Source organism: Ornithodoros turicata, chromosome 3, assembly GCF_037126465.1.
Source record: "Ornithodoros turicata isolate Travis chromosome 3, ASM3712646v1, whole genome shotgun sequence".
Classification (NCBI taxonomy): Eukaryota; Metazoa; Arthropoda; class Arachnida; order Ixodida; family Argasidae; genus Ornithodoros; species Ornithodoros turicata.
The window spans coordinates 108,504,964-108,530,123 of NC_088203.1; the positions used below are offsets into that span (position 1 = coordinate 108,504,964).

Genomic DNA, 25,160 nt, shown 5'->3' on the forward strand with positions numbered 1-25,160 from the left:
GCAACCATGCGGTCTGCGAAAACTGTGCCAAGGATGCCCATCTCGCAGAACTGGGTTTGGCGTCATGCAGAGCCTGCTGGTCCCGGTCCTGGCCCTAGCTGTTGCATCTGACCCGGTCCGCCTCTGAACTGCTCTCACCTGCGGTGTGGGCGAAAGTGCTGGTGCTGGGTAGGATTGTACCTTTTGTACAAGGCATACCGCGTCTGGCACGGACCATGCTCCTTGTTATTGGTCTGAAGTTAGGCTGTATGATCTGGGAGATTTCGTCGATCATTCCAATGGCGTTTATTCTCACATTTCTGCCGGGTTGGCATCATAACATTCTATTGGTGCAGATGATAATCAGAGCACCGTGACCACTGATGAGCACGTAGGAGAGGAGTGGGCGTACGACCTCTGGATCAGCCATCCAAAGCTTGTTTCTACTGCGGTGAGTCTAGAGGTCAGTCGTCGAATGTTGCCGGACACCATGGACCAATAAATGTCGGAACCGATGAGGAGACTAATGTCTGTATCATCGTGCACATCGAGAAAGTCTTGAGGAGGACTGTGTCGAGTGTGTGGTCTGTGACTCAGCGCACTTCTGGAACTTGGAGCTCCTCCGCCGTGATGGGAAGATGCGTGTTCTGACTTGGTAGGCGTAAGGCTACTTGATGTCAACAGTACATCGCAGGAACTATGCTGTGATCTATACACGGTGATGTCCTCCGTTCCGAGTATGGGACATTCAAGCTTTCTGAATAAGTATCGACGGATATAAGTACGGTAACTTCCTGTGTTCAAGAGTACGCGAGCAAGCGGACTGCGGTTGCGTCCGATTCCCCAAGCTTGAGCAACTTGTAAAATGACGTGCGTGGATGGTCTAATACCCAGGCTGTCACGCGGGTGGCCAATCTTCGATGACCATTCAAGCCAATGACCACTGAACAGCGCCACCAAGCGTGAAAACCTGTCAGGGAATATTTGCTTTTTGGGAAGTTGACATGTGATGGCGTTGCTTTCAATGGTCAGTGAAGACTGTCCACCACTGTGACAGCCATGTTGCCGTCGTAACAGGTGGGTGCGATGTTTGCTGACCATCATAGGAGGATGTGGACTAACTGCGTTGGATCTCGCACAGCGATGAATGATTATGGTCACCTCTGACCGAGCGGGTTAGTGATCTGTATGGACGGCATTCCCACGCAGCGTAGTTCTATTTCCCGCATCAGAAACAGCAGCGTTTGGACAGGAGGAGACTGCGCTTCTCACACGGGAAAATCGCCGCGTGGGTGGAGCTCTTGTGCAACAGGCAACTTCGCGGTCGATTGCTGGTAAACCATGCGGCTAAAGACAATTCGGTTGGGGGATTCAATTGGTTTGGCTTTCCAGGGTAGAAGACTGCTCTCGTTGGTAAGCCTGGCGTTGTGCGAGCTTGGAGTCCTCTCCACTTTCAATGTGACTGCGAAGGAACGTGATCATGTCTGTGACCGCTTGAATCCGTTGGTTGTGCTCGCCGGGATACTTGACTTTTTTTCTTGATTCCGTATTAACGCCGCGAGCAACTGTGGCTATGAGCGACGTACAAACGTGGACAGATCGAGAGAGGACAGCAGGAAGGAGTGGGGGGTTAGTATGCATCCGGTGCCGACTTCAAGGGAAACTGTGCCGACATTCGTCTGGAAAGTCTGCGGGAAAACGCAAGGAAAAACCTCAAACAGCACAGCCGGCGCAACAGCCGGTGGTAGGTTTCGAGCCCACCACCTTCCAGTCTTCAGCACGACCTTGGCTACCACCAAGGAACGTACGCTTAACCCGCTCGGCCATGCCGCTGGTCGCCGGGGCTGGTCGGGGTCAAAGGATATCTATTACAAGCTCCGTGTACGTGTGCCGTTCTCTCAAGTCGCAGCATCATGTTTAAACAGTACAATACCCGTTCCATACGAAATAGGAAGCCATCCAAGCACATACGATGATAGCAGACAAAACACACACACTTCGCACACGGATCCCAGCGAGAAAAAAAGAATAAAACACCACTTGGATTCGATTGTATACCAGCGATGTCGAAGCGCACAGGCGTTGAAACTGTTGAAAGGCCGTGGCCGTATCGATCATGGTAGCTCCCAGACTTCGCCGTTGGGAGTAGGTCTGTACAAGTTCTTTGCTCTCCTCCATTACTCTCTCTCTCTCTCTTCCAGCTGTTCTTCTAGCCTCTTTCCTTATGATTTCTATGGTGGGTAACGCAGGACAGCCCTGTACCCCTAGTAGGCTAGTCCAAACGCTCTTTCTCTTAATTTATCCTAAGCGCCGCCAGGGTGCCTCTCTGCCCGCTCCGCAGGCGTAAGGGCTCTGCTACAAGCAGTACTCTTACGTCACAATGATATTCCACTGAGCAAAAGTCTAAAAACAACGCGTGCTCCATTTCGACTAGAATTGTACGTTGAATTGCCCTTCAGCGACATCTGGCTTCGAAATCTTTCTTTTTATTTGTTATTTGGAAATACCACTGGCCGCCATTTGGAGGCCCAAGTAGGAATGTACAAGATGCAAGATACTAGATATAGACAACTTACCAACTACACTTAACAGTCTGTATTATAAGAGTGATATTAAACGGTAGGAGCAACTTATTTATTTACACATGGTAAACAAGGCTGGACAAAAGGAGAGGGCGCAGACTAACTGGTGCATGATGATGAAGGAAACAAGGCTTTCGTACACGAGACTGCACTTCTTCAGGTTAGAAAAATAGGCGATGTCAAGTTGCCGGTGGTGAGTAAATCAAAGAGTGATATTAAACGGTAGGAGCAACTTATTTATTTACACATGATAACGAGACTTTCGTGCACGAGACTGTTACAAAAATATGAACATGGTACAGGCACATATATACAGTTGACGGGGGAGTTTTGGCATGAGAGGGTAACAGGGTGATGGAAAGGATGCAAATACATGTAAAAATCAAAACAACATAAATACATGAGGCAGGGGTATCAAAAGCGCAACATAACGCCAGCCCAAGGGATTACACAGGAAGCTAGAACGCATCTAGATTACGTTCGATGAATTAAGGATTAAGGGGGCTATGGCCACGGAATGAGGACACAGGTGCGGAGTACAAAGGTGAGCAGTTCTCACGGCCCACTGGTCACCTTTGTACTCCGCACCTGTGTCCTTGTTCACGTTTATTCACGACGTTGTAGGCTGATGTAAACGTTTTATCTTCCGGTTTAGTTGTAAAATATTTGTTTTAAACGTTACATACTTGTCCAAGCACTGGTGAACGATATTAACAAAATGGATTCATACTACGTCAACCGACACATTAACATTATTATACAATGAGAGAAAATCATCATAATTAAGTTCTAAACAGTCGAGTATACTTTCGTTAGAAGCACAATTAAAATTGTGAAAACGACGGGTGTCGCACAAACCAGATTTGCCTATGGACAAACTATAGTCTCGAAATCTACCATACAGTGATCAGATATTCGCTCCGAGATCGAACGGTGTCGGCGCGCTGCGGAGAACAGAGAACTATCGCAGTGTGGACGCGTCGTCTGCTTTTACACGTTTATTCCGCGTTCAGTGCCGTAGGGGGAACCGAATAGTGTCGTACCATCGCGGCACAAGTGATCTTCCGGTGAATATACGCAAGAATTACGAAAAAGAACCATCAAATCCGAACATCGGCCCACGTGTTATCCACACTAGAATGGTGAGAGCGTCGCCCCCTATAGGTCGATCTCGCAGCGAATAGCCTCGAGACATCGCCTCGAGACATCGTCAGACAGTATATAACCAAATCAAGCACAATGCCCGAGTTAGCCTGCGATCTCGTAATATCCTGTACCACTTGGTGCATGTTTGTACTAAACAAAATGTCTAACATTCTCTAATTAACATTCTAACCATGTCTAACATTCTCTGTCTACTAAAATTTTTTAGTAGACACAGTCGTCCGATCTATATTCGGGAGATTAAAATGTCCACCGATCATAACTGTACCATTCTTTAAAGTCAACATGTAATCATGCAAGATCTCTAGCACCATATTATCGCTGCGGGGGAGGGGGGGGGGGCAATAAATGGCGCCCAAAACAATAGAGGGCGTATAAGACAACAATCTAACCCGCACAGATTCAGTATCCGGTAAATCCGGCAATTGAACATAATTGTGTCAAGTATATGTTCGTGGAGCTAAGTTGCAGTTAAGAAAAGGACATCTGGTTCTTGTTTAATCAAGACATTCTCTATATCCATTGTTTTATTCATCACACTGCGTGCATTTAAGTTAATTTAAACCACGTTTTACAAACGCATGGGATGTCGACATACTTCACAATGTCGATCAAATTGAGGGTTGTACGCCGAAATAAATCTTTTACAATAAAACATTAAAAAATCCGCGCTTAAAATGCCACCCTTCAAAATCCATTTTCTGAAATATTAAATCCTTTAAAAATACACGCCCTCAAAATAAACGCTGTTAAAATAAATCATGGTTAGGGTTAGGAAGGTAATGTTCCGTATGATAGTTTATGGGCTACACGATGTTCTTTTCGGTGGAACATGCTATTATAATGTTTCTAACTCATGTTCGTACATTAAATTTCTTCAAATAACAACTTTGGGTTTCAAATATCCAGTTTAAAAGTGATGAGGACGATGCGTGTATGAATACAGGACACGCACTCTTGACCCTTGAACTAGCCGAGCACCGAGCTGTGAAAGCGCGATGAGCGCACTAATTTCCGCGGCGGACGTAGAGCCGTCGGCTGTCCATCAATCAGGGACGGTGATTTATTTCGAAGCGTTTATTCTTCGAAGTTTATTTTTCGGAGTTTATTTCGATCGCGTAGATTTTCTTATGATTTATATTGAGTTTTTTTTTAAAGATTTATCTTTACCATATTTATTTTTGAACGGTTTATTTTTACATGATTTATTTCGGCGTCATCCCAAATTGAGACTGAGCGGAAATCAAAAAGAAAAAGAAAAAGAAGGAAAAGGAACGACAAACTTGGGGCCACAATGGCAAACGAGCCGAGGCGAGCACCATCTAGGGTCAAACACAGCACATTGTAAACTTTTTTTTTTTTTTTTTTTTACAGATGAACTAGGTTATTGCTTTGCTATGGGAAAAAGTAACTCGTAACTGTGCTCAAGGACATGTTGTTGTTGCCCTCTTCAGGTTCAGCTAGCTTGTCTCCCACTATGTTCACCTTTTTGGAGCATGTCGTCTACATGTGCTCGTATGACATCCCGTTCGGACGGTAACGCACGGTAGGGGGTGGCTCTTAACAGCGACTGCGTCACCCGTGTGGATTGAATGCTGAACGCAAGACCTGCGACTACTAAGAGTGGCTGACTGGTGCGATCGAATAGGTCGGCGAACTCGGATAGATTGATGAGTTGGAGGCTGAGGATCTGTCATTGGGGTAGTGGTCAACGAAGAACATTGGAGGATCATTCCGGAGTGATTGTGAATTCATAGTGCTCACAGGCGACGCTGAGGGACCACCAAAATACAAGACAGACAGCAGACAAGCGCAGACTCAAAAGGTTTCTATAATTCTGGCGAACAACTGCAACACATTCTATCTGTACACACGTACACTGTCCCTTCCTAACAATATACGTAACGAGCCTTTATTTACTTGATGTTTACCTACGTATTACATTTTTCCTGATATTTTTTACGGAAATCCGTCCTAACCCAGTGCTAACCCGACTGATTGGGTCGGAAGCTTAACAAACACGAACGGAGACAAGAAACACGAAAACTGAACGACCTCCGTCCATGTCTTTATGCTTACCTGTTAGGATATTGTACCTACTACTCATCCTTTATCCTTCAACGCCAGGGGTGAATCACCCCAGGCCATAGTCACGATCTATTTGTTGTTGTTGTTGTTATCCTTCGACTTCATGAATATTTCCCGAAAGAAAACCTCCCACCTTACATTAGCTTGCGCACACCGAGTTTTAGCTTCCTACACTTTTAACATCTCTTTATTTTCAACAGTTTCAATAGTTCATGGACGTATTCGCTCAGTCGTCCATGTCGAATAATCACACGTAAACCTGTTGTATATAAGCACGTATGTTGTAACGTAAGCATATTGTAATATTCTGAGAGAGTTATCTTATGCAGTTGCGAGTGTTCAAGCTCGCCAAATCCTGGCCGACGCTCAATCTGCTCATCTCCATCATGGGCAAAACCATTGGCGCCTTGGGAAATCTAACCTTCGTGTTGGGGATCATTATCTTCATCTTTGCAGTCATGGGAATGCAACTCTTCGGAAAGGAATACGAAGACAACAAAGACAAGTGAGCTAATTTTAAAAGGCTTTCGTTTGTTGTTCCAACTATTATTGTACATTTAGGATTATTTTACAAATGAGAGTTCTCTCAGGAGTTCTATCGGGATATTTACGAGCAAAATCAGCTTTTCTGATCGGAAATCCCGAGTAATATGACAATATTGGTATACATCAGTGTTTAGGATGGGAAATGTCGACAAAAAGTCGCTCAGCAAAAAGAAAAGAAGAAATGTTATTCCGTCTTCTGATATAAAAGTGACAATAGGATATTAGTACGTCGTAACACAGAGAGAGCAGCCTATGCTCTGGTCGTTTATGCTTTGGATTGTCCTCCGTGCACAGTGAATTCTGTTTTCTTTGCGTACACTACCAAATTACCCTTGAATGTAGGGTAAGGTCAGCCAAGATGAGACACGGGGCAAGACGCGACATTTTTTTTGCTCGACGCCGCCTGTCTTAGAGATGCGTTGCTCCATGGGCTTGAATCTTTACTCATAGGTGGCGCAGCATGTCCGCTTTATTGCACGTGATTATTGTCCTGATTGATGTATGCGTTTAAGAGAAAAAAAAAAACAGTTCTGCCTGGAGTGTAAAGACCCGGCGCTTAAAAAGGCACTTTTTGCTGCGGTATTTTTTTTTTTCTTGTCATCTGTGCGGCAGCGTTTCGCGGGCATATTCTGTCAATGTAAGTCCATATCCTATTGCTTTATTCATTCATCTAGATATATGCAAAATATGGGCACTATTGGTTATCCGGTGTTGAACAGAAAAATTGATGCATCCGATGGTATGCATAGGGCAAGACACGACAATTTAAAATAATTTAAATTTAATGCAACTTGAATGCAATCTAATTTAGAAACTTATAAATGAACTATTAGGTGGCTTTATGCTTGTTCCTCAGAGATTTCTTTTTTGCATATTGCCTAGGATTTTCCAGCAATTTTTTCTGTTTCCTAGGTTATTTGCAGCAAAGCAGAAGCGCACGCAAAAGCGAGTGACACATTAAACTGGCGGTGTCTTGTTTGCAAAGGACGGTGGAGCAAAGTAGGACCGGGTTCTGTGTGGTTTTATTGCAGATCATGTGGGCGGTGGGCTCAAGGGGGTTGTGAAGGGCCCACGTGCTTTACTTTGTCTGCTTGGATTGCAAAAACTAATTTGTGTAGTTCATTACTACTGCGTGTCTCATCTTACCCCAAGCGATGTCTCGTCTTGCCCCGAGGATTGGGGCAAGATGAGACAATCTGCTCTTTTGAATTTCTTGTTCTGTATTTATTTTAGACCGCCTACGTCCGTGCTGCATTTATAGGTCGGAAGCTCTAGACCCCTGAGAATGTGCCTATGGCTAGTTTTTTTTTTTTTGGAAAACAAGAAAGTAGAAATTACATATCCAATTGCAAATTTCTGTCTCATCTTGCCCCACCTTACACTATAGTAAACTATGCCAGACAACTGAAGTGTATTCATGCTAAGCACAAGTAACCTGCTTCTCGTAGATTTCCTGTACAGAAGGTCCCCAGGTGGAACTTCGTCGACTTCATGCATTCTTTCATGATTGTGTTTCGAGTGCTCTGCGGCGAGTGGATCCAGTCCATGTGGGACTGCATGGTGGCCGCTGGGAGCACATGCATCCCCTTCTTCCTCGCCACTGTTGTTATTGGCAACCTTGTGGTAAGCATGTTTGATAGTTTTGTGTCGGTCCAAGAAGTACCAGGCGTTAAGTATCAGCACTTATACATTGGTGAACCTGTCCCAATTATTTAGCAGTTCAAATTTAACTTACTGGCAAAAGCTTTTTTGTATAATCTTCGTTCAAATCGCCAAACACGCAGTCAATGTATGCCTGCTCCGAATAAACACAGGACACAGCAAAATTGTGCAAGTGTAGCTTCATCGAGGTAATCAGCGCGATCATGGCGACAACGACCTCCGGAAGAATCCCTTCGCAACACATCAGCCCAGGCAGCACAATGTACTGAAAGTCGAGTGCAATAGGGGTGGACGGGTAGGTGGAGGGCCTTGAACACACTCGTGAAACTAAAGAACATTGATAAGACACATACCGTCCACCCCTATTGCACTCGACTTTCAGTACATTGTGCTGCTTGGGAGGGAGTTGACCATGACGGTTGTGAAAATCACGCTATGCGACAGAAAAATGCGTCAGTCAGGCGTCCATATTTTATTCTGATAAAATCCATCGGTTCCTAGAAAGACCGTTAAGAGGTAACCACTGATTAGATCTTGTTACCTGGTTTGTTAACAATGGAAATGCGCCAAGCTATAAATACTCCGTAAAAAAGTAATCGATAAAATCGATTAAAATATCGACTTTTTAAATATTCACAAGCGATCCCGACTTGTCATGAGTGAAGGGGTCCCAAAAGGACGCCACCCGACGCCTTGGCATATCTGTGGAAACTGGAAGGCCAGCTAAGTGAAGATCACACAGTAAGAATACAAAAACATGTGCCGCCTAGCCGAGCACCGGAAAACGAAACCTTAGAAAGTGTTGGCGACTCCGTTGTAGTTGCACAAGACCTGTCTGGCTCAAGACGTAAGGTACTGGAAAATACTTTTCTAGCGCTTATTCACTATCGTGAATTAGTCACTTATTGTCATTTATCTACTAGTAATGTCAAATAGCGCGACCAGGTACAATATGTTCGTCTGGTTTATCTTACTGAAAAACCGTAGCCCCTCTACAAGTTTCACTTCACCGTAGCTTTACATTTTCAGTTAAAATAATGTTCATCTGTACTGACTGACCTTGAAAATATCAACCGCAACACCACTCGGTTCGAAGGAATGCCGAAGAGCTGGATTCCTGAGAGACGTCATACGTATAACCGATTCCCTTGGCCAGGGCGACAAAAGAAAGGAACGAGACAGCGACGACGCAACGTTCTCGTTCCTTTCTTTTGTCGCCTGGCCAAGGGATATGTACCAACCGGCCCCATACGCTATGTGTATAACCAATTGTTTTGTCCTTTTGTTTCTAAACAGCGGCATCTAAAGCATTCCCCTTGACACAATAGACATAGTCATTCGAAAGTGACTGAAAGTATCATACGCGCGAAAAAAGAGCACGCGTCTAATATACCGGAGCTTGGCGTTTGCTGCCCTCGACTTGAACTCTACGCGGTTCACGAATTCTGCAATATAAACACTGATGCAACATCTGCAACATCAACACACCCCTAGCTTGCATCACATACCGTCAATCCTATTGTTTGACCGTTCTCCTCATCTCACCCCTTCCCACCACCAAAGCAAACCCAAATCAAGAGGGAGAGAGGGAAAAAATACGTCAAGTTTGGTTCAGCTCGTTGACTCGCTTCTTTCTTCACGTCCTGTTTGCGCAGAACACGGGACTACTGATATTTCTATCAGCGCGTATCGATATCTATATGGATGTAATATCGATATGAATATCGATATTTTTATCGATAAATTTTCATATTTGAAAAGTATCAGTACTATCGCATAGATGAAATATCGATAATATCGATAAGAATATTGATATCGTTCCATCCCTAGTAGAGATACATCTCGCCGAGGCGTATATGTTGTAGTAGCGGCAGCTGCCCTACTCCGTACTCCGGCAGCTACTACTCTACTACCCACGAGTAGTACAGGTCAGATTGCAGATGCGCGCGTACAAAAAGCTAGTGCATGTTGTACCTTAATAAAGCTTGAATGTTGGGACTATATTAGCGCTGCTGTGTGGTTGTCAAGTCTAACTTTTTATTGTATTGTATTGTTGTACAACGCTCTTCCTGACAAAATTACCATTTGAAGTGGAACAATTATTTTTACAAATTCCTACGTCATCTTCATTGTTAGATGGGATATCTCGCCATTCTGACGTATTCATTTGTCATGTAAACATGAAACTCCTCGTTCCACACACCTCACAGCCGGCGCGCATCGCAAAATAGCGCGCAATTGTACTTCTTCCTGCGTTGTAGTAAGTGTGTATTGGAATCACTGAGCATTGAATATAGAATATGCCTGCTCCCAGTAACCGATGGGACCCACAAGCACCAACCCCTTCAGAGCCCCTTTAACGCGGTTGGTGAACTAGCGAATTTCGACATCACGAAAGCTTTCTGTCGCAACCTAAGCAACGTCCAGCAATTCAACTGCAGTGTCGTGTCACTTGGCATCGAGGATTACATAACAAATGATAACATCTATACGTAGAGTGAATGTTGAAGCGGCTGCGCAATGGTGCGTTACAGGGTTCCAAATACCATCGCTTGGAAGAAAATTGCTGAAAGCGCAGAGGTACGAGGGAGCCTGCAGACATGCTAGTAGAACCAAGGAACTTGGCACTGTCATGCATCCTCATGCGTGATGTTTAATTATGGAACAGGTCGAGCTATTCCGAGAGTCGGAATGTAAGACGTCATATTGTTTGCGTTGATTGCTGCTTTTTTAGGATTTTTGTAATGCTCGGGCATAATCTGTTACGGAAATGGGCTGATGCTGATAAGCGATAACTGTCTGTGTGTGGGGGGGGGGGGGTGAGGGATTTCTTCATGTTTAGATGTGGGGTTTGCCGAACATATAAGGCAGCACACGGTGCTCTTACTGCGACCTCTGCATAACGGAGTTCCTATGGTGGATACAACAAGGCAGTAGTCCAAGGCGTTCCCCATCGGACATACACAACGATTTTCACTTTTGTCTCTAATAGATGATGCAAACAACAGTGCAATCATTTCCGCATAGCTTGCGCTCAACGAAATTGAATGCTTTTGTTTGAAAACAGCTGCCGTGTGCATCACGTTCAAACGGTGTTCCAACAGATTCTTCTAAAATAACGTAGGTGACACTTGTAAGACAATGGAATCCCTGGTACAATATGCTGATCACAAGAAAGCAATGCAATGGGTTCTAATACCAGTCGCCTACATCACTGCAATCTATGGTGTCAAGTGCAACACTGGTAACCCAAGTTAAAGACAGCGTAAATTGTCACCTGCTCGTTGAGGAGGATTTTGCAGCGTTTGAATAAAGGTGATGCGGGAGATTTCATTCCGAAATAGATTCTGCTCGAGTGTTCCTAAAAAGCAGCAAGGATTTGCAAGCGATGGTGTTTGTGACCCTCTAAATCATCATTGCGCAGCCGCGTCAGCAGGCACGACCTCCGACTGGGTGTTGCTGATATCCCCCACTATCTCATGTGTTGCTCCCCCAACAGTATCTCCATAATCGAAACACCTTCCCACGCTGTGTGCTTCAAATTGGCTGTAAGGATTTGTCTTTGGCCATTCTGCTTGACCCAGTGGGCTGCCACCAACGATCTCCATTTTCTCCGAACAGCTTGTGACAGTGTCACACTGTTGTGGTTTTTTGTTGTTGTTGTTCTTGTTTTTGGAATAGCGTAGCAAGCCGGCTGTTTGCCTGGCTTACCTTTCTCTTATTTTTTAATAACTATATCCCCCTCTGTGGAAACCAAGCAAGGCTGAAGGAGCAAACTGCTTCTCAGGTACACTTCCATTTCACAACTTGAAATAGTCATTCTGTTTTAATGATGAAACGAAATTACTGGAAATTAATTATGATAGCAGGGCCATTCCACGCAAAATGACCGAAACATGCCGCTCGACCATCACCGATATTAAAAAATAAAATGTGCGCAGGTAGAGGACTTCCAGGGAAGGTCTCTATTCAAAATATGTTTTCTTCGATATTTCAATGTTACCGAAGGGTTGCGCCGAGTGAGAATAGTGTACCTTACATTTTCGCGATTAATTGGTTCGTGCTTAATTCTGTAACGTGGTTTTTATGTCATTGGAAGATGTTGATGTTGCCGAAAAAATAGGGAGAGATTTAATTCGTCACACGACATATTCGGCTACGCCCATAAACAGACCCCCCGCCTCCCTCTCAAGGGAAAAAATAGAAAAGAGAAACTCGCCGCGTTCGCGATAACTATCGGCAAAAGGCCAAATCAACGGTTAACGTAGCGCACAATGAATCGCATGGTCCTAATAGACTGACTCCAACGCACACCTCTGGATAAATGTCACAAGCGCTGACAAGGCAGCATCCTTCTTGTCAGGTGGCCAAGGACCCAGCACTTTTACGAGGTCAAAGTTGCGGTTGTCCAGTTGGTCGAGAACAGATTTCATGGTAGCCTTTTGAGGTGCGTATCTGGAACAGTGCACGAGAGCGTGCTCAGTGTCCTCCACGTTTGCACATTTCGCTGTGTGCAGTGTACAGTTCACTGAATCAGCCTTCCCAATTTTATGATACGACACTCAACTCTGTACAGTTCATGCAAAGTAGGTTTCTCATCACCCTCTAGTAGGACGCGCAAAGGACGCGATTTTCACTGCGTTTGTAATTTTCTACCGCCTTCATTTTAGAATTCACCGGTAAAATAAACATCATGCTGTATTGTGTTCCAGGTGTACATGAAAAACGTTTCGTTTTTTTTTTTTCCGAGCAGTAACTCCGGCTCTGGCGACAATTGAAAACTAAACTTTCGCAAATTTGACAATTTTCGAACCGGGTTTTCGGAATAGGGCGGTTCAGATAAAAATAGCAGATGATTCGATTGTAGAATGTTTCCACTATGTGCTCCTAAGAAACTAGAAACGTGCTATTTTGACTAGCGCGAGAAAATATTTTTTTTCCGGACCCATGTTGGCACGTAAAGAATACCATAGGTCCACAATCAATGCGTAGTATAAAGTACTGAAACGCGCCCCAGGAAAGCACGCAGTATGTGACATTCATGCAATCATGCTGCTTTATTTTCTGGTCGCTCCTTTGTATGGGTTTTGCTTGTCAATGTTCTTTTCACACTGGTGCCCATTACACGCCAAATAATCCAAACATGCCGTAGTCATCCTGTGTACAAAGCGTCATCATCATCCGTAATCATGTGTACAAAGCGAAAACTTGTCATGAACTAGTCGCATATTTGCAGTGTGAAGTTCTCTTTGACAAACAGGAGTGACGAGGAAATGAAGATTCGAGAATAGAATAGAATAGAAATAGAAAGAAAAAAATGGAAACGTAGGTCGCACTGCTGCGACCAGCTGTTCCAGGACGCTTGACGTGTGGAAGCACTGCATGAATTAAAATATTATATCAGCACGTATGTCCCTGAGGTAGGTCGTGAGTGCACACAGCGCAGGTTGCTGGTGCTGCCTTGGCCAGCTCCCCAGTATCTTCTCAACACTAAATGGTCGGTTGTCAAGTTTCGCGAGGGCGTTCTTCAGTATTCGCCGACTAGAGTCGAAGCGTCGGCAGGTGACCAGCACGTGCTCCGTGTTCTCCACAGTTCCGCAAGTTGAACAGTTCGGCGATCCAACGACACCTATCTTATGAAGGAATGCTGCTCCGAACGGGACGTTGAGTCGCAGGCGATGGATGACGGACTCTAACGGCCGTGGCATCTTCGATGGAAGGCAGTAGGTGCAGTTGGGGTCGATTCGCGCGAAGAACGAGTGATTCATGACGTCGCCTGTCCACATGGTTTTAGAGAGGCGATCACGTAAGGAGGCCAGCAAGTACTTCGCATCGGACTGCGTGAAGTAGATTTTGTGATTAGTTCTTTTATGGTGAGCAATTCGAGCAGCCTGGTCCGCCTTCTCATTTCCACTAATACCGCAGTGCCCTGGGATCCACTGGATGATGATGTTGTGACCATTTGTTTCGGCAGAGTTGTATGCTGCGATAACACTGTAGACGACCGGTGCAAGTGAGGATGTCGTCGAACCTTGCATTGTTTTGAGGCCAGATTTTGAATCAGAGAAAATAACCCATGAAGTAGGGGTTTCTTTTGACGCTATGTGTGGGAGAGCTGCCTCGATCGCGTAGAGCTCTGCCGCATTTGAGGACGTCCTGTGAGACAGACGTATCGCACGGTGCTCCCTGATGACGGAATGACGAAGGCGCATGTCGACGACTCTTGCGATGTGGACGCATCTGTAAATATCTGCTGGAGTTCGGAGTACTGAGCAACCACATCCCGTGCGAGCTGTATTACAACAGGCCCTGGAGTATCCTTCTTTGACTTGAGGCGTGGTACATCTGGTGACACTGGAGGGAGTTTCAGTGTCCAGGAGGGAATGGGAGCTGCAGGCAGAGGCTTGAACAGAGGTATTTCTTGGAAGTAGGGCGCCAGAGTTTGGTGAATGCTCGACCTTGTTCGCGTACGAATCCAGCGGGCCAACGGGTGCTTGACATGTCGAGACACCAAACGGGTATAATTCCTGAGCGATTCGGTTACTCGCAAAACAGATATAGGTGGCTCTCTAGCTTCAGCAATAGCTGCGTGGCTGGAGGTTGCCCGCGGGACGCCTAGGCAGAGCTTAGCACATTTTGCTAGTGCACGTTGCAGGGAAATCTCCGATGTGGGACACAAGCCATGAAAGACGTGTACATGGTATGCAAGCATTTGCCTCACCAGAGAACAATGAAGCCCAAACATGGAATGGCATGTCGTGCCCCATCGGCACCCCGAAACATACCTTAAAACGTTGGTACGTGAGTGTACCCGTTGTTTCAGCTGTTTCACTTCGGCGTTCCAGGACAGAGAACGGTCGAGCACAACCCCCAGAAACCGGTGATGGAAAACTCTTGCCAAGGCCTCTCCGTTCAGGTTCAGGGTGAAGCGGGGCAGAAGTTTATGGGTAAAAGGTAGGAAGACAGTCTTTTCTCTAGAGATGTCCATACCCCTTTGCGTTAGGTACCTATAAAGCTTATCGATAGCATCCTGAAGTCTTCGTTGGAGTGCAGGCCACTGCTTACCGGATGACCAAATGCAGATATCGTCGGCGTATATGCTCGATCGTACTCCCCTCGGCAAAATGGCAGGGATACCAGCCATTACAACGTTGAAAAGGAGAGGACTCAGAACTCCTTCCTGGGGGACCCCGGCTGTTAAACCATGACAGTCTGTATTGCCACTAGATGTTCGTATGAAGACTGTTCTGTTTTGTATGTACTCAGAGAGCCAATGCACGCACCGGCCGCGGATTCCTATCACATACAAGTCATGCAACAGATACCTGTGGCATACGGTATCATAAGCCCGCTTTATGTCTAGAAATACTGCAGCGGTAAGGCGACCACCTGATTTTTCTTCTTCAATGAACGACACCAAATCGATGATGCTGTCCATGGCATTGCGTCCCGTCCTGAATCCCGAGGCAGCCTGTGGGAGCAGTTTACGCGTCTCCAGGAACCACTGCAGGCGGTACAGCACCATCCTTTCAACTATTTTGCACGGACAGCTCGTCAGACTTATTGGTCGGAATGATTCCAAGGCCTTCGCTGACTTCCCAGGTTTTAGCACTGGAACCACGGCAGAGGCTTTCCAGGAAGGGGGCACTTGGCCTGGGTTCCATGATTCGTTAACGAACGTCAGAATGGCTGTCGTAGCCTTTAGTCTCAGATTTGCAAGCGACTGATGGGAAATACCATCAGATCCAGGGGAGGACTTGGTTCTATAGCGGAAGAGTGCAGTACGTAATTCCGCCATACTGAAGGCATAGTACAGCGCGTCATCAGCGGCCAAATCATCCGTATCAATTGAAAACTCAAGAGAGCGCTCCGACATCTTGTGCATCTCGGTCGAAGTTGCTACTGACGGCAGCGATAGGACCTTGCAGAAGTCATTCCCAATTGAGGTTTCGTCGACTCCGCGATGCAACGCAAGCGCCCGGAAAGGATAGTGCTGTGTGACGTGCGAACCTAGGCTCCGCACCACTTGCCAGATACGCCCTGTGGGAATATACGGGGACAGAGTGCCGCAGAAGGACCGCCAGCTCCGTCTTGAAAGGCGCTGTTGATGTCGGCGCACGATGCGGCGAATGCGACAGAGCTCTACGTAGTCATCATGCTGACCTGATCTTCGGAAGCGGCGTTCCGCTCGACGCCTAATCGTGCGCAGTTTTTCAACCTCGATATCAACTGCACTGAACTTCAGAGGTGGTTGAACCACTCTTGTTGCTGACATCAGTTGCTTTGCAATGACTGTGTTCAACAAATCAAGGTCCCGAGCCTCGGACACGGCATGATCAAGAGACGAAGTAAAGAGCTTCCAGTCTATTAAACGTGTCCTACGCGTGCGAGGGTATGCGAAGTCGCAAGAAACCAACATCGGAGCGTGGTCGCTTCCCATAGTTTCAATATCCGTCTTCCACCTGATGGAGCTGGCAATCTCAGCGGAGCATAAAGTAATGTCTAGACAGCTGGCGTACCGCTATTCCCTGAAGTACGTAGGGGATCCGTCATTAATTAGAACAGCCCCGAATTCTTCTGGCAGATCACTGAAGAGCTGTGCTCTGCAGTCAGTGTGATGACTGCCCCATATTACATTGTGAGCATTGAAGTCACCACATATGATGAATGGCCTCGGTATGCTGTTGAAGAACTGCCTCACTTCCTCTCTATCAATAGTCACCCGTGGAGTGATGTACACACTGACCACGTTGATAATTCGATTGTTCAGCCTTACCGAGCAGACCATGTATTCAAACGTATCAGCTGTAAATATAGATACCGGGGAGCTTGGGATATCTTTTCGAACGCACAAAGCCGCCCTACTGATCCCTGCTGATTTTGCTGATTGTGTAACTCATAGTTATAAAGTCTAATGGGTGCATTCAATCTCGTTTCGCAGAGTGCAAGGACTGGGAAGTTATGACGGTAAATGAAATTGCGAAAGTCTCCTAATTTGGCACTGAGGCCGTTGCAGTTCAACTGGAATATCGCAGTGAACTTTTGACTAGTCATTCTGAGTTACATTGAAGAGGTGCTCCATCGCAAGAAGGGCTCCGAACTCAGCCCGCGATGCGGGCTGAGTTCGGAAGATCTCGGAGGATAGCCCTAAGGGCGGCAAACAGTAGAGGGATAACACACGTCAACTTCGTCGTTGCATGCAGGTGCTCCGACACGAGAATCTTTCCGCTTAAATTGCGATCCAGCTCTTAGTTTAGGGTTCCGCTTAGCCTTCTCTGAGGTGTCGGCCTCATTAATCTTGCGTCTAGTAAGTGCACTTACATATGAGTTCCCTGGGCAGGGAGCATTGGTTCGCTGGATGCTCTTACGCTCTCGCACTGGGCGAGATGGCAATGGTAAATGGGGATACGCTGGAGTAGCTGTCTTCACGAATTCAGGATTTGGAGGAGCTTCGCTATGTATACGCGGTCTGCCGTGCCGTACTCTTCAGGCATGGGCGGCGTGGGAGGCCCTTGCAACAGCGCAGGCCCCGTACGTGGAAGTATGACGACCATCGCAGTTCACACATCTCGGCTCGCGACGTGCAGTAGAGGCCTTGAAATCATGCTCCCCGGCACAAATTTTGCAACGTTGAGGGCCACGACAAGTCTTAGCAATGTGACCAAATCTCTGGCATTTGAAGCACTGAATTGCAGGTGCTACATAGTCACTTACAGGGTGTTGAGTAAAGCCTAAGGCTACTTCATGAGACAACTGTTGTCCCGGCTTAAACGTAAGGATAGCACTCGATTTGACTATAGGCCTCGATGACGCATCTTCTTCTCTGGCAAACGCCACAACTCTTTTGACATCCGTCACCCCCTCCGACCGTAAGTAATCAAGAAGATCTGCTTCAGAATATCTACTCGGAACATTGAAGATCCTACCCATAGTCGTAAGGTAACAGTCTGGGATAAACGCCTGCACAACTATTCCGGCTATAGACTTCACAGCAAGTAGATCTCTGGCCGATTGATCGGTAGCCACATTGATGGCAAGTCACCCGTCTTTTGTTATGCGATGCGATAGCACCTTCACTTGGATTACAGTGACGATGTCTTTCGCGACAGTGTTAGGATTTACTTTCCAGAAAGAGGCTTCCGAATCCACCGGATTGAACACAATGGGGATGCCAGACTTCTTATGTTTCTTGTATGATACAATCGTAAAATGGCCGTCATCTTCTACCATCTGCAGCGGATCAAGTTCCTCTGTCTTGTCATTGTAGGCATCTTGAGAAATTTCAGCGCTGACTGAAGGGACTTCTGTATTGTCATCCGCCTCACGTCGTCTCTTGAGCGGGAGCGAGCTAGAAACCTGATCAGATGCTGAATAGGACTGCGGCGGGTCCATCCGAGCCGTCAGTGGCTGGACTTCCATTAATCCGCGCCCTGTCGTCCCTTCTCTGAGAAGCTTCGTCGTCGTCTTTCGAGAAATCCCGGCTCTTGAGATTGATTGCATGAATGTGACGTACTGCGTCCTTTCCTAGGAGCGCTTTTCAATATTTATACCACGCATTGATTGTGGACTTAGGGTATTATTCACGCGCCAGCACGGATCTCGAAAAAAAAACTATTTTCCAGGCAAGTCAAATAGTACTTATCTTGTTTCTTAGTAGCACATAATGGAAGCATTGTGCAATCGAATCACGCAATGTTGCAATTTTTATCTGACCCGCCACATTCTGAAAACCCGGTTCCAGAATTGCCAGATTTGCGAAACTTTTTAAGTGTCGCTAGCGCGGGGGATACTGCTCAGAAAAAAGAAAAAAAAAGCGAAACATTTTTTTTAAAATGTACACTATGGTAAGCTAGACTGAATGGTGTGCTGAACGGCGAATGAAACAGGGTCATGACGACGGGCCTGCCGATAGGTGGCTACCAAGGGCTCGGCCCACTGCCGCTTCTCGCGGCCTCACGCCACATGACCCCATGTGCACAGAGCACGTGGGAGCGCCTGGGAGTTCCAGCGATGGGCGAAAATGAAGCAATCCATGGCAGATACCGGGGGGGGGGGATGTGGGCGTGCTGATATGTCACGCTTCGCAGATATGATTACGACGGACGGACGAGTTTGCCTTTTGGATTGTTGTAGTAAAGGCAGCGTCTCAATGCGTTCCAAGGAACTGTCACTCGGCTTATCTTGCGTTTTGGGACGTTGAGGAAAGTTGCTAAAATTTTGGCTGCAGGATTTTTACGGAACACGCGAGCTGTGTATTTTCCCCTCGGTACGAGACCCTAGCGGCAAGCGGAAGCTGGCGAAATCACGCCAGTTCACTGCCTCAGAGGGGACGACTGCGCTCTTAGCGAACTTTAAAAGCGATAAATCCCCCGTGCCGGTAAAGTATGCTACACCGAACAGCACAAGTTTTAACCATTTTCGTTGCTCTTAGCGACACACCGCGGTAGTTTCGGTATGACTACTCTTGTATGTGCATACGAAGTGAGTTGGATTTAACTGTTACGCTCGCCAACAACACGTGACTCAACATGAATTGTTTATCAATCAATCAATTATCAATGTCAGCGTCAATTGTTTACCAGCTGGTCACCACTGAGTTCCATAAAGCAATTTCTTACAAGATTTCTTTTTTCGCTCGTCTACGTATCGCGTGCTTTCCAATAAAAGCAATACACCGTAAAGTGTTGCGACCATGATTGATCCTTGTTATCCCAGCTTTCTCCCAGAGCTCCCAGTCTTCACAATCGTTGAGTCATTTGTTGTTGGCGAGCACAACAGTTAAATCCAACCAGAGTTGTACACGTTACTGGAAAAAAGTAATTGATTACAATTACTGTTACTACTGCGCGAACAGTAATTGTTTACCGTTACAAATTGCTTCATCGAAAATGTTATACGTTACCGATTAAAAATGTAACGCGTTACTTTTAAATTGTGGGCCATACAAAAGCCAACAAGCCTGCAGTGAATGCAACCATGCAGCTCTTGTTGCAAATTCTAATATGAGACACCAACATACTTGATAAGTGAAATTCACAAATACGTTTGAAAGCAACATACAAAACGCATACACGGGTTTATTACAGATTCATGTACACATTTAAAACAACATCGAAACATCCGCTTCGTTTTGTTACTATTGTTATGTTCAGCCCGCACAATTTATCAATACAGTCACCTATTTTACTGTTGCTCCAGTAGGTCGCGGTTGTAAGGGATTATCATATTACTGTGGTGTGCATGGAACACGTGTGAACTAGAGACGGGCGTCACAGTGACCTTTGCGTCATTGCTTCAGTCGAACTCGTGGTGAAACAGAAGAACAGATTGGCTTGCTGAAAAGGGGTTGCCATTGTTGACAGAAGGTTAAAAAAAGTAATCGATTACTCAGTAATTGATTACCGAAAATTGTAATCAGATTACTCGGAAAATTACTTGCTCACAAAATTAATTGATTACGTTACAAAATTACTGAAAAAAGTAATTGATACGCGTTACGTACAACTCTGAATCCAACTCACTTCGCGGGCACATACTAGAGTAGTCCTACTGAAACTACCGCAGTGTGTCGATAAGAGCGTAGTCGTCCACCCAGCAGTATGATGAGCTACCGGCAGTAAACTGACTTCCACATGCCGCTAGTGTGTCGTACCGAGGAGAAAATACACCGCTCGCGTGTTCCGTAAACTTTCATCGGGACCTATACAACCCAAGTATTTCAAGTATGAGTATTTCAATATTTTTTTCCGGGACACTGGTCTCCTCTTACCCTATGATCTGCCTGCGTACCTGTGTGCTGTGTATGTGTTTTTGTGTACTGTGGTTTTGCCTACCGTTCTGATGTCTTACTGACTCCACTGACTATCAACCCTATTTAGCATCGTTCATCACCTCATCATCAGGACACATCTCATCCTGCCCCATTGTGCCTTGGGGTAGTGGGCCGCACCTTACGTGGCGAATTTCCCCATTCATTATCATTAACTTATTTGTTGTTGTTGTTGTACAAGCCAACATAATTGCACTTGACGCATAGTGCAGTGATACACTGGAGCAGTATGTATAAAGATTTGGGCGCGAAAGACCGACCATCGTGATTCACGCTCTGAAAGTCACACAGATCCTTGTCATACTCATGCTGAAATTTTGTTTTAGCCGCCAGTTCCGAAAACAGCGACATGTACTAAAACATGCAGAGTATTTGGAAAATGAATCTGATACCTAAGCCAATTCTTGACATTGAATTATGCAAGCTGAAGAACATCTCCTTATTTACCTCATAACATGTAATCGCGTCGTTTGACAAGCAAAAGTCGCGGTGTACTTATGTATGTGTTTCGAACATCTTACTAGAGGTAGTGGAAGGTGACATCCAGTTTAGACAGAAAGTCGCATCCGGTAGGGGCACCTCTTTTATACCTTCGTCGTACAAGCAAACGCTTTTGCTTACGATTTCAGAACAGGGTTTATACAGTATGTCACTGCTCTCCCCCCCTTTCCCGGCTTTTCGCGATGCCACAACCTTTCTATTGAAGAGCATGAACACCAATACACCAAACTGGCCATGAAATTTTATTTGACAGTTAATATATAATCAGAACGAATCAGCTGTGCTAGAAAGCATCGTACCAAAGGGGAAAAAACAAAAACACTGCCAGCAGAAGCGACTATTCCTACTGCCTGAAGTGAGCGTTTCTCAAAACGAGGGCGCACTCTCAACGCAGCAGCTCTTAGTGTTCGTTCCTTGCTGAGCAGTAACCTGTACTTTGTTTTCATCGACGCCACCACAGGGAAGCTAAGTTTGCAAAGTACATCATGACGAAAAAAAAAAAGAGATTGATTGATTGATTTTTAAAAGAAAAAAAAATGGAGATGTTAGTCTCAAGCCACTCGGGACTGGCTACTCCAGGATGCGTTATTACGAAAGGGAAAGAAAGGTAAATTACACAAAACTCGACACTTTGCAACGGAATGGAAACAGAATAAATGAGAACATCACCACCTAGCTTGGCACCAAAAGCGAAATATCAATGCACAAAAACAAAGAGCGTCACAGTCTGTCAGAGAGGTTCGTCGAGACGAGAAATTGCACAAATGCGCGAATGGCATGTATGAGCTGATTTGCTGGCCAGCACCCAAGCACCTTTTCGGTGGAGTATGGCCGATTATCCAGGCGGGACAGGGACGACACAACGGTACAACGGTGTGCACTGTACCGCGGGCAGTCTTGGAGTATATGATCCACGTCCTCAACTACATCACACAGACCGCAGTTGGGGGACGGGACCATGCCGAGCTTAAACAAAAGTCGTCCACTGTATGGCACGTTGAGGCGAAGCCTGTAGATGAGCGACGTGATGGGTCGAGGAAGAAGAACAACGGAGATCTGGGTCCACCTTGCGCAGGAACGACGTAGAAGGGACACTGCTGTGCCAGTGTTCACTGCACAGGCGTCTCATAAGAGTACCAATTGCTTGTTTCGCGTCCGCTTGGGTGAAATACGTAGGGTGCGTCGGTACGCCACGTGCCACATGAGCCCGTCTCGCAAGTAGGTGGGCAGCGTCATTCCCAGGGACGCCACAATGACCTGGGATCCACTGCAAGGTGATGTTATGTGTCTGTGTGACAGCACACGAATACTTCCTGAGGACGTCACACACCAGTGGAGCGAGGGAGCTCGAGCTCATGGTGCACTGCAGCGCTTGGAGGGCGGTTTTAGAGTCACTGTATATGGTCCAGTGCATGGGTGGTTGACGGGACACAATGAAGGAAAGCGCCATAAAAATGGAATGCAGCTCGGTTGCAGCAGCCGACGTCGGGTGCGACAGCCTAGCGCTTCGTTCAATCGACAGCTCAGGGATTACGAATGCACAGGGAGAGCCGGTCTGTGTCGATGAGCCATCAGTAAAGATTTTAATTCTGCCTTCATCGCGATGAAGCAGGCTCAGAGAGAGTTGGCGAAGAACAACAATTGTGGAAGCCGATTTTCTGGAAGTCAAGCAAGGAACATTGACATGCACAGGTGGTGCCTGAAGGGCCCATGGTGGGACTGCGGGTAGGACCAGTTTTTTGTGCTTTGGAATGAGGCTGCGGTGAGCTAAAACAGCTTGGCAGTATCCGGATGCTGGCCGCCGAAGAATGTCGCGCACTAATGTGTGACGGTAGTGGCGAGTGGAGAGCCTCATGTAATGCCCAAGAGATTGTGCCGTCCGCATGAAGACCAGCGAAGGCTCCTTGGCTTCAGCCATGACAGGAACAGTTGGCATTGATATGTGGACACCAAGGTACTGTTTCATGCTCTTTGCAAGGACGGTTTCCAACACTTGTTCGGACGAAGGACAAAGGTTATGCAACACTGGAAGATGGTACATCAACATTTGTCGTATAAGGGACCGGTGTAGACCAAGCAATGCCCTTGTAGAAAGCCCCCAGCGGGCAGCACAGGGGTATCGCAGGACACTCAGCCGAGACTCAGCTCTACCTCTCAGACTACAAGCCTCCGCTCTCCAGGACAGACAGCGGTCAAGAACCACACCAAGAAACTTATGCTGTGTAGCACGCCGCACGACATTCCCACCTATATGAAGCTGAGAGTTCTTCAAATGCCGGCGAGTGAACGGCAAAAATAGTCTTCTCATGAGAGAGGTCCATGCCTCGGTTTTCCAGGAAAGCAGGAACAACATCAAGGGCGCACTGTAAGCGGCGCTGTAGCGCTGGCCACTGCTTGCCGGATGTCCATATGCATATATCGTCAGCATACAAGCTGATGTTGACGCCCCGTGTTGCCCCGTGTCGCCCCGTGTTGCCCCGTGGCAAGAGAGCTGGTAGAACAGCCATCACGACATTGAAGAGAAGTGGGCTGAGGACCCCGCCCTGTGGAACACCTGCTGTTGTGCTGTGATGAGACGTTTCACCATCCGAAGTCATCAGAAAGACAGTTCTACCACGTAGATAGTTGGCTATCCACCTGAGAGCTCGCCCAGTAACGCTTAGGGAGAGAAGCTCATGGAGTGCATGGCCGTGGCTTGTAGTGTCATAGGCTCGCTTAATATCAAGGAATGCCGCCACGGTTAGTAGACCTTCCGATCTAGACTGTTCTACGTGGGTTACCACATTCAAGACACAATCCATTGTACAGCGAGCTCTCCGGAAACCTGCCTGTGGCGGGTGTAGGAGCGTCCGGGACCCCAAAAACCAGTCAAGGCGGTCCAATATTAACCTTTCCATTACCTTGCCCAAGCAGCTTGTGAGGCTAATGGGACGAAATGACGCCAGCTCCGTCGGCGACTTCCCTGGCTTCAAAACTGGGATAACTCTTGCCGCTTTCCGTACGTCAGGCAGGACACCAGTTCTCCAGGAGTCATTAACGAAGCACAGCAGTTTTTCAAGCGACGCATCCCCCAAGGAGGCTATGGCCTGATACGTAATCCCGTCGGCCCCAGGTGAGGATCCTTTCCTAGAGTGGGAGATTGCTGACTGCAACTCGTTGATGGTAAACTCCAGGTCCATGACGGGCCACAAGCCATGCAGCCGAAATCAACACCACTAAGAGCAGCAACAACCGATTGCTTGTGGGTGTCAGTCGAAGAGGCACAAGATGGCCGTGTGAGGAGACAGCAGAACTCTTCACCAGCTGTAATTTCTCAGATCTTCAAATGAAGCGCGAGAGCTCTGAAGGGAGCCTCTTGCTCAACAGGGCAACTAAGAGTCTTAACAATCTGCCATATTCTTCCGGTAGGTGTATAAAGGGAAAGCGTGGAACAGAATGACTTCCAGCTTTTGCGACCCAGGCGCTGGAGGTGTTTTCGGATGATGCTACGAAGCCTACACTCTTCCTGGTAATCCTGTTGACTTCCAGAACGACGGAACCGGCGCTCTGCTCGGCGTCGTATTGTTCTTAGGCGTTCAAACTCGACATCAACATTTGAATGCGTTGCTGGGATGGGGACCTTCTTGGTTGCGGTAGACATGCTGGACGCCAGAGCACAGTTAATATCGTCCAGACTTGTCCCAGAGCGAAATAAATCTTCAGCTGTCGTGTTAAAAACCTTCCAGTTAGTAACTTTCTTGGTCTTACGAGGGCCTCGCAGCCCAGAGTGGCACACAAGCAGCGGCATGTGGTCACTCCCCATGGTGTCC

The 25,160-nt window shown here is 46.7% G+C and overlaps 1 protein-coding gene across 5 annotated transcripts in view; it reads left to right on the forward strand.

Annotated features, from left to right (window-relative positions):
• The window catches only part of LOC135389179 (sodium channel protein para-like), a 292,829-nt gene that overhangs the window by 185,087 nt on the left and 82,582 nt on the right, over positions 1-25,160 (forward strand). For all 5 annotated transcript variants that reach the window (XM_064619242.1, XM_064619243.1, XM_064619246.1 and 2 more), the window contains 2 exons: positions 6,143-6,318; positions 7,808-7,982. In XM_064619242.1, the coding sequence (XP_064475312.1) occupies positions 6,143-6,318; positions 7,808-7,982 (351 nt within the window). The remainder of the gene's footprint in view (positions 1-6,142; positions 6,319-7,807; positions 7,983-25,160) is intronic.